The sequence below is a fragment of the Camelus ferus genome, chromosome 23, assembly GCF_009834535.1.
Source record: "Camelus ferus isolate YT-003-E chromosome 23, BCGSAC_Cfer_1.0, whole genome shotgun sequence".
NCBI lineage: Eukaryota > Metazoa > Chordata > Mammalia > Artiodactyla > Camelidae > Camelus > Camelus ferus.
Genome location: NC_045718.1, coordinates 15457094 through 15467218, shown reverse-complemented (window position 1 = coordinate 15467218; position 10125 = coordinate 15457094). Strand labels below are relative to the sequence as shown.

Below are 10125 nucleotides of genomic sequence, written 5' to 3'. Positions count from 1 at the left end.
GGAGCAGTGTCAGGAGAGCAGGGACTGGGCCTCACTTGCCTCCCCTCATTCTACGGGGAGCTTCTCCCCCGGCCCCTCCATCCCTCCGCAATGCCCTCCGTACCCGTAGGCTGGCTACCTGATTCCTTAGGATAAGTGGTGAGAATAGGGTTTCTGATTCTCAGATTATCCAAGAGAAAGAAGGGCAGAACGTACAGGCCACGTATTTGAGAGTATATCCAGTCAGGATCCCATTGGGGTGTTCTGGATGATCCCACTCCAGGTTGATTGTCTCCAGGTTGGGCTGCCGGACTCGGAAACGCCTGGGGGCACTGGGTACTTGGGGAAGGAGGAGAGAGTGGGGGACATGGGGGAGAGAAGTGGGGGCAGGATGAGGAAAACACAGAAAACAAAGCACAAATATGAAGGCATTGACCTCTGGGCAACCCCCGTGCTGGATTGTTGCTAAGCCGGAACCCGGAGAACCGGGAGGTGGCCGGTGCCCATCGCCCCATCCTGAATGGCATTTCCCCAGCTTTAGGGCACACATGGCTCAGACTCTGTTTACATGGGGAGGAAGTCAGTCAAGTTCTCCTTTAGCAACTACCCTGGATGTAGCACATGTGAGGCTCTGATCCTGCAAAGAAACCTCCAAGCTGGGCAGAGCCATTCCCAGGCAGGGTACCAATTTGAGTCGTTTGGTGACAGAAGCAGCAGGTCTCAATCCTCACACAAGGATTCTCACCACTGGGTCCGAGCAGCTGGCCTCCGAGCTGAGAATGCCGGGTTCAGGGGTGAGGAGAAAGTAACCCACGACAGAACACGTGCCAGGAGCATGAGCGATGGGGAGAGACTGATGATGAAAACCAGACGAGGAAGAGGGGAGACAGGAATAAAGAAACAAGAGGGAATAACAAAGGAGGGAGAAAGGAGAGAGAGAGAAGAATGGGGAATATAATACTGAAGAAAGGAGGAAGGAGAGACAGGAGAGGGCAGAGCAAATGCCAGGCTGGTTCAAGAGCACCGGCAGAACAGATGGGCTGGGACCTCTGCAAGTGTCTGTCTTCCAGGACCAGGGCGCCCCCTGCAGGGCGCACTGTCTCAGCACAGCCTTGATTACAGTGGTGACAAGAGTGAAGGTCCTTGGGGCTGGTAAACCAGATGCCTCTGAGGGATCAGCGTGCCTGTGCTCCCTCAGGAGGTGGTGAGCAGGTGGCCCCAGTTCCCGCAGTGCCCTCCCATGGGAGTCCGTATGCACAGCTCGTCCGGAATCACACCAGCAGCCCGCACAGTCTTGACATCCAATCTTCTGTCAGGGCGGCCACCTCGGTGACGATGCTCTGGGGGCACGGCTGGAGCTGCTCAGCTCGTAGGTCATCCCTCCTCGAGGTCACGCAGAAGTCAATGTGTGCAGTGCGGGCCAAGCCACGCTGGAGCCGCTGCGGGCCCACCTGGGTGCGCCCCCCTCGTCCTGCCCCACCCGGGGAGCTGCGTGCCAGACCTACCTCCTTCCGGGGTGGTGAACTCCTTGGTCTCACTGCGAGGCCCATCGCCTCGCCCGTTGACCACAACCATCTCCAGCTTGTAGTTGCTGTAGGGGAAGAGGCGGGACACCACGCCCCGCAGGCGGTCGCCGGGGAAGCCAGCTTGCTGCCTCTTCTGAGACACCCACAGGCCCTTCAGCAAGCTGCTCTCCCTCCAGTAATAGGCCTTCGGGACAGAGGCAGGCCGGTGAGGGGGGGCTGGGCCGGGCGGGTTAGTGGTTAGTGCTGGCGGCAGTGACTGGTCTTCCCTTGGCTCGCCACATCAGTCCCACAGAGGCTGGGGGAAGGGCCTGACTGCCCCCCTTTCGTGAGCCACTAGAGAGTGGATGTCAAACAGAGCAGAGGTTTTTGCTTTCGGTCATTTTCTGAGCCACGTCACCTCTCTGGGGACCAGGCAAGTTAGCCAAACGTACAGCTGAGCCGCTCCGTCTTGAGACTCATCTCCAAGCTTGGGGGTAGGTTGCTCAGGGAGTCCGTGCCAGAACCACAAATCTGAGCCAAGGGTCCAGGCATGGAAAGCTCTTTTCTGGGCTCAAAGACCGCGTCACCCTGAGTTAGATTTAGTACGGTTTAGACTGGCAGCAGACAGGAGTTGAAAAGCAGCAGGTACCCCCAGAAGTCTGAATATAAGAGAGGGTTGATTGAATCCTTTGAAGTCAAATGGTTTCTTTTAATATTGTTGGAAGACCTTTAGGAATGGGATAGTGGTGTGTCCAAGTCAGTGGGAGAGCAGGCTGCAGGGGACGGGGCAGGGGAGCCTGTGCAAGGGGCAATGTCACAGATACAGCCGAGAGAGCCTGAGACACGAGGTCTGATGAGCAGGGGATGAGAAGCCCCAGGTCAGGCTGTCACACCAGCATCACCCGGTGCCTCCAAGGGCAAGGTCAGGAGGAAGTCCAGACTTGAGAGGGGGACCCGATGGGAGCTTTAGCCAAAAAAGTCTCCAGGCAAGTAGGTTAACGGGTGCAAGTCAACATTTGGGGAAGAGCTCATTTAAGCTGTATACGTCATCTTGCCTTCCTTCCCCTACCAAACTCATCGCCCAGGAGGAGACTGACTCCCTCTGTGTGCCCCTAGTTGTCCATCAGCCAACTGTCGATGACCTCTAAGCCACAGAACCCGTGTTTCCCCAGGGCTACAGCCTCCCCAGGAACTTTTAAACAGAGCTACTCATCAGGGACAGCCTCGCACACCCCGGGTTTTCTCTCCCTCTTCCCTCACCTCAGCTCACACTTTCAAAGAGACAGATGGCAGGGGTGGAAGAGAAGGCCAGGAGAGGCCAAGAACCGACCTCAATCATCGGAGTTGGCTGTGACAACAGGGAAGGCGTTTCCATCCTTCTAGGGTCTCTGCCTGTTAGTGGGGGCTTCATGAGATCAGACCGGGTGAGGCAAGCAGCCCAGCAGGGACCATTAGGGGAGGGCAGGGGTGCAGCTCAGCGGTGCCTCAGCACTGCTTCCGAAGACACGTGTGTCCACACACACACACGTATTACGAGCATAACGTGCTACGTAAGGTCCCCCCAGACCTAGCGCCCTTCACGCCATTTTCTGCTGAGCCAGAATCTCCCGGCATACCTGTTGCAGGGTACGTCTGGGAGCATATCATTGTTTTCTGGGTGTATTTTTGAACAGCTAGCCCTAGACATCATCTTCTTGAATCAACTCTGGATCCAACAACTCTCCCTGGGACCCCTTCCAGATACCTGCCAGCCCGCGTCTGCTACCCCCTCACCCTGGTTAGCGAGCTGGGTGGTTAGGCGGGGCCCAGAGCTGGCTTCCTCACTCGGTACTCTCTGAGCTGGCCCTGGACCGTGTCGGAGTAGACGCGGTTCCACTGAAGGCTGATGGCTGTGCTGTTCAGGACTCGGATTTTAACGTCAGTGGGAGCAGCCCTGGGATCTGCAATGTGTCAGGACAGAGAGCTAGTTATGCAGGCTGGGCTGGCCCCTGGACTCGAGTTCCCTCTCAGACTTGCTCTCTGCTGGCCTGTACCTCCGCTCCACTCTGGACACTGGGTACTCCCCGAGGGCAGGGGCCACGCCTCCTCCATCCCCAGCCTGTACTTGGAAGAGCCGGGGAAGGGTCAGGACAAAGGGATGGCAGTCCAGGTGGAGGGATCTGCCTACACGTATGGAGGGCAATTACGTGCTGCCCTCGTATGCCGGGAGTTTGCCCCTCTGTTGCACTGTCCGCCTTCCCCACCCTGCCCCGTGACCCGGGAGCCATCCTCTCCGGACTGTGTCAACACGGCTCCTTGCTCTCAGGCTTCCAGATGGGTCTGCCCAAAAGGAGGCGCCAACAGGAGATCCCAGGGCAGGAGGAAGGGGAGGATGGTATCTGTTCCCCTGGCTGCCTCTCTGCGGGGCTGCAGGATGACAGCACTGCACCCTTCGACCCAAAGGCAACCCTCTCTGGCCGCGGAGACTCACCTGCCCCCTGCCCCTCCAGGCCAATGGTATAATGGCATCCTATGCTGCTGGCCCTCCAGGTCATTTGCCAGACCTTGCTCTTTTCCCTCTAACCCTGTCCTCGTCTTAGAAGTGGTCCCCTCTAAGTGGCGTTTCCTTCCTTCCAGGCCCTGCAGGGGATGTTACCCACAGACTGATGACGCCCTAACCTAATTCAGGAAAAGATTCTGATCCTGTGGCTCCCTGGAAAGGAAGGGCCACTCCCTCCTCTATAACTGATTCTCATCTCCATTTTCTCTACTCTGCTGCAAAAGCAGTTCTGCCCCTTCCCCTCTACAGCATCACCCGCGGGGCAGACAGACGCGATGGAGGCTGTGGGGCAGTGTGTGAAGTCCACGGCGAGAGGTTGCCTTTTCCATACTTACCCTCCAGGAGTCCCCACCGGCTTCTGTCTGGAGGTGTCTGCCACCATGGAGATGAGGAGTGGGACGGACAGAAGGCCTGCTGATCCCCCCTATTTATCTCCCAAGTGGGTCCCATCCATAATCACCTCCAGGAAAGTGGGGCACAGGGCTCAACCCTCACTTCCTCCCATTCACTATTACGAACACCACTGGCCTTCCTCCTGAGCCCAGAACTGGCCCATGTGGCTCTGCTCCTCCCTAAGACTCTCCTCCCTTCCTTCTGGTCACCCCGTCCACCTAAAGACTTCTTGGAGCAAACCTAGACCCACCAGGGCATGGATTGCTCTGACCAGGAGGGGTGCCACCGACCCTCCTGCTTTGTTCAGCAGCCTACAGGCTTGATGTGCTGGGGACAGAGAGGCCACCACCGTCTGGAAAGCCAGGCACATACTCCTACATATACACCCAGAGTCTTGTTGACAGTACAGGGACAGCCTCCAAAGAACTTCTCTTCTCATGTTCAATTCCAGGAGTTAAGAGCAACAGTGGGGATGCCAGCAGGTGACTGGTCTGGAGCTCCAGGCTGGGGGCTCTGTAGATGTCGGTCCCTCAAGATCTCAATCCCTCAAGGATTCTCCTGGGACCCCAGGGGAAGAGTCTGGCCTGTGGCCCTGCTCCCTACGGAGGAGTCTAATTATGGCCCTTTGCAATGCATGGTCCTGAAGTCTTTCTTGGTGCTAGCAAGGCTTGGCAGTAAGGTAGACCAGAAGGCCTGGGTTCTATTTTCAAAGCTGACATTTACTACTGTGCAATAGTAGCAGGGGTCTCCCTTGCAGGGCCCCAGTTTTCACGTACATAAAATGAGTGCATTGGCCTAGGGAACCATGTTCAGTAATTCTAACTAGTGTTTGGATGATAATGCTTCCGCTCCTGATGCTTTCTGGGGCCCGTCTGCTGTAGGCCACTGCAGAGGATTTCTCTTTCCTGGGAACTGGCTGTCTTCCCAGGATGTTCTCGGAAGTCCCACGGCCCCCCAACTCCCCCAGGTGTTCCTGGTCTGTGAGGGTGGCCTGAGCGGCCCAGCGGTGAGGGTCCTGGGTGGGGGCGGGGAGGGTACTCACAATCTTCTCCGGAGTAACCGATGACAGTGTCTGGCTCAGGACCTTTCCCAAAGTCATTTTCGGCCTGGACTCGGATCTCGTAGGGCACGTAGACGGGCGTCTGCCCCACGACGTAGCGGGAGCCCCACACTGTGGCGTTGTTCCAGGTCTCTCGGGTCTCCCTCCGCCGCCACTTGACGATGTAGCGCAGGTTGGGGCCAAAGGCGGAGGTGGCATTCATCGGCTGAACAGGGAGAGATGGCAGGGGTGGAGAGGGCGCGGGCGAGGAGGCCCGGCCTCCCACAGCCTTCAGTCTACCTGCGCCCGGCACCCTGCCCCACCTGCCCAATAGCGACCAGCTCCCTTGCAGAGCTGAGGAGAACATACCCACCAACGCCAAGTCCCCCCGGAGCCCACAGTCCTATGAAGCCAGCAGCATGCAGATTCTCCCCCCAAGCCCTGGTCACTCTGACTCCCACCCCCTTGGCAGGTGCACAGGGAGCGAAAGCTTTACTGGCAACAGGACTCTTTCCTGTGATGGAGCAACCAGAAAACAAAACATAGACAGTGACATAATGATCTCCAAAGCCAGAAAGGAAGGAGTTTTGGCTTAGCCTGCTGTCAACGAATTCAGTTTCCAGATTTTAGTCCTACTGAATCCATGCGTGTCTGCCCTGTCCTTCCCAAAAGGCCGGAACCCAGAGTGGGCGTAACTCTGTCTTTACTCCCTAAGGGCCAGGAAGCAGTCCCCTGGGAGCTGTGGATCAGGAACCAACCCTTGGGAGGTCCTGAAGATGAGCCCCGGTGTCTTAAGTCTGGGCTCAGCCCAGTTGTCAAGTCTGCTGTGAGACCAGGCCCTCAGAAGATGGGGGTGGTCAGTGATCCCAAACATTGTGTCTCTCTGTTTCCGTTATTCATGGCAACAGCACAAAAATGTTAATATTTCAGTGGCTGAATCTGAATCTCTTAAGTTTGGAAGTGATTTGAAAAAAAGTCATTTTGAGGCCACCTATCCCAGTTTTGGTTTGGAAAATGTGGTCAGTGAGCCAAGATGAAGACGGACTTTCCCAATTCTGGCCTGGGGGCATCTTTTGAGTCACCTTGTCCATCCTGGACTTAAAGGTGGCCGGCACTGGAGGACTAGTCAGCCACTGGTCTCTCCCCTCTCCCAACAATGTCCAGTAGGAGGAACCCAGAACGCCCCAAAGCGAGGTCCCGGTGTTTAGGCTAAATCTTTCCTAGAGAGTCATCTAAATCCCTCCTTCTTCTAAAGAAGTCCGTTTATTCTGCCGGATTCTGATTTTGCCAACCTGACAGTCTGTGCTCCTCGGTCACCACTGCTCCTGCTCTTGTCTTAAATCTTGCTCTCAGACATCCACCTGCTTGGTTTCTGGATGCTCCATGCAGGGAAGAGTGGCCTCCACACCAGCCAGGTGGTCTGACCACCCCGCGGCCCTGGGGTCCGGGTATAAAGGGCGAGGGCTCCCAGGCACAGGCTGCTAGGTAGGCTGGCCCTTCCTGGGTGGGCTGGGAGGGGCTCTTACCGTCCACGTGATTTCCATGTTGTTCTTTCTGGTCCCCTCTCCCTTCACATCAGAGGGGTTGGACTCAGGGGCTGGAACCCAAATGGATACAAATATCAAGTCCGATTTGTGCATCACAGGGCACAGTACTCAGCTCCTCTCCCCCAACCCGACTGGTCCCTTCCGCGCTTTGTCTTTTCTCAGCATCTTTCTAAACACTCTACCCCATAAGCAAGTGAACTTGCTCTGCCGCTTTCTCACATGTATGATGTGCCTTCCTAGCTAAGATTTAAACCCCCAAAGCGGGGATGATTTCTTTTGAATTTTAATTCCTTACAAGACAGCGTTTATCATAAGGCTTTCCACACTTTAGGTAGTCCATACAGCCAATTCAATGTGGATCATCCCCTTTGTGGATTAGCCACTAAATGTGTTAAATACCAGACTGGTTTATCCAGCATTTAATATTTTGGGGAAGCGTCTCCACCCTCAGTGAGCCAGTGAGTGTGGTTTCAGAAATGTAAACATTCCGCTACCCAAGTGTGTGGAGAAATCTGACACAATGTCAGAAGGTATGTTTCTATTGCAAACTGTTGCCATGGCTTTTCCCTTTAAAGCAGATCACCAAGAATTATTAATACTATTAGTAATATTAGTAATAACAAACATGACAGTTAACACGTATTGTGTGCTTGCTATATGCCAGGCATCATGGTAAGAACCCAAATTACATTTCAAACGTAAGGAATCCTCACAGCCGGCCCGGGATGATAGTATTCTCAGTTTCAGAGATGAGGAAGCTGAACCTTGGAGAGGTTAAGTCACGTGCCCGAGTTTGTGTGGCTGGGGCTGGAGGGCACTCGGTTTGAAGTCTGGGTGCCTGGTCTCGGACCCGTTAGCCCTCAACACTCACGTGCTCCGCTGGTTCGGTAGCGCTCGGACGGGAGGCTGGGGTGGCTGCTGCCCACCTCATTGATGGCGATGACCCGGAACTGGTAGTTGACATACGGGGACAGCCGGAGGACGGCTGAGTTGACACTGCCCGGGAACTTGGAATGGTCGTGCCAGACCCCTGGCTGGAACTGGTCCTCTTCAAACTGCACGACGTAGTCTGAGGGGGCGAGGGAGACAGCTGTTTGAGGAGCTGAGGTAGCGAGTTCTCTCTCAAGGCCGCTCCCTCTGGGTTTCCATTAGTCTGTCTAATCTCCTTTGGGTAAACAAAGGCACAGGTGGTCTTCGCAAGACACAGAAAGGGGAACCGAGGCCTCCCTGCATCCTGTCAACAGCCCAGGGGGGAGAGTGTAGCTTGGTGGTAGGGCACATGCTTAGCATTTACGAGGTCCTGGGTTCAATCCCCAGTGCCTCCATTAAAAAATAAAAATTAAATAAATTAAATAAACCTAATTACCACCCCTCACTCCAATGATGAAAAAGAAAAAAAAACAGCCCAGGGCACACATCAAGTGAGGCAGCAGTGGGACCAGAAAGCAGGGCAAGGCCTCTGGCTTCCAGGCTGCCCCCGCCCCTCCTCTCCGGAGGGGCGCGCGGGGCCCCCGGCTGACCTGTGATCGGACTGTTGTTGTCGTCCCCCGGGATCCAGGTCAGCCTCACACTCCTCTCAGCCAGGTCGGTGAGCTCCAGGTCCCGGGGTCGGTCAGGCCGTCCTGGCAGCAAAGAGGAAGACATCACGCAGGACTCCCGAGTTAGAGCTGGCCGGTCCCCGTGCTGGTCTCAGTCCTGGACACCGTCCCAGGGACAGGTCCCTGATGGGCTGAGGTCACCATCAGCGGGAACCAACCCCAGCTGGCCTTGGAGGGTCAGCACAGGAGCCACCCCCTTCCCTCAGGGTTCAAGGAAGAACAAAGAGGAAACCGCAAATTCTGCCACCCCCAAAAGAGTATCGAAGGATGCAGGACACGGAGAAAACTGGGACCACCCCCTCCCTCACTTCTGTGGATGCTCTTGGGGGGCAAGCCTTTGGAAAATGCTGTCCCATGCATTAGACCCAAGGTCACAACATTTAGGAAAGCCGGTGAGGATGTATGAGATTTTGTCTCATTTTCTCATAATAATCCTCTACTCTGTGTGCCAAGCCCTGAAGGGGCAGGAGTCCAAGGGTTGTTTGGGGTGCTGAGCAGGGCAGACCAGTTAAGGGAATGGGGGGGACAAAGACAGAGGACCAGGCCAGGGACGAGATAGGGACTTGAGTCTAGAAGCTTCAGTGATGGACAGCAGGACAGAGGGGCCCCAACAAAGGTGGGGCAGCATCTTTCTGGGGCCCCAGTCTCATTAGATGTCCTAAGTGGGTGCCGTCCTGGCCTGGGGATAAAGCCATTGGGCCACTGACTGGTGAGGGCAGGCATGGTCTCTCCCCCATCCTGGATCCTGGAACCAGCCACTTCCACATTTTTTGGCTGGCTACTGGAAGGATCTGAAAGGTGAGTCAGGAGCCCACATTTGTGTGTGTTGCACATGCATGTGTGCAGGCTGTAAATGGGCATACAGCAGCAGCTGTGAGAAGGCCACAAAAAAGGTGCGCCTATGGATAACGAAGCAAGTGGGCTTTCCCAGCGGGACCGGACACACTTCCGAAGCCTAGCTGGGTGAAGAGACCAGGCCTCCCCAGGGAGTGGTGGGCGTGGCCAGAGGTGAGGGGCGGGGCGAGGCAGCAGGCGCTCATGCGGAGCTCAGTCTGTGAGAGGAGCGGGAACCCGGGTCATGATGGAGCTCAGGGAGGTGACAGAGTAGGGCTGTGACAGGGCTCAGGGAAGTGACACGAGACTCTGGAGAGGAGTCGGATTTGGCTGGGGGTGGGCGTGCTGCCCGCTGGCCCGCTCACAGCACACCCTGTCCTGCAGCGTCGTCCCCCTCCTAGACGCCGCCCTCCCAGACCCCCAGGGAGCGCCTGGCGGGGTCCCGGGATTAGTAGGAATTACCTTTGGGCAGGGCTGCCAAACGGTTAGTTGGAGTGGCCTGATCAGCTGCAAAGGTAAGATGGGTTATCCAGGTTAGCAGGTTATCTGGGGATAAAGGCGTTCTGGGAGGGTGGGGCTAGACAGCCTCGGCTTGAATGGCTGCCCCTGCACATCTTCACCGCCGCCCCCCTCCCCAACTTCCATGGAGAGTAACCCCCCCGATGAAGGCCCTCCTGTGTTTCCTCCACAG

The 10125-nt window shown here is 56.2% G+C and overlaps 1 protein-coding gene across 15 annotated transcripts in view; it reads right to left on the bottom strand.

Moving 5' to 3' along the window:
• Nucleotides 1-10125, bottom strand: part of NFASC (neurofascin) — a 173821-nt gene that overhangs the window by 29999 nt on the left and 133697 nt on the right. For 6 of the 15 annotated variants that reach the window (XM_032466996.1, XM_032467004.1, XM_032466997.1 and 3 more), the window contains 6 exons: nucleotides 9897-9941; nucleotides 8523-8624; nucleotides 7874-8071; nucleotides 6982-7052; nucleotides 5459-5681; nucleotides 196-318 (listed from right to left, as the gene is read on the bottom strand). In XM_032466996.1, coding sequence (XP_032322887.1) covers nucleotides 196-318; nucleotides 5459-5681; nucleotides 6982-7052; nucleotides 7874-8071; nucleotides 8523-8624; nucleotides 9897-9941 — 762 coding nt within the window. Of the gene's footprint in view, nucleotides 1-195; nucleotides 319-1484; nucleotides 1690-3308; nucleotides 3425-5458; nucleotides 5682-6981; nucleotides 7053-7873; nucleotides 8072-8522; nucleotides 8625-9896; nucleotides 9942-10125 lie in introns of all 15 variants that reach the window. The other 9 variants (XM_032467002.1, XM_032467003.1, XM_032467005.1 and 6 more) reach the window with 3 other exon arrangements.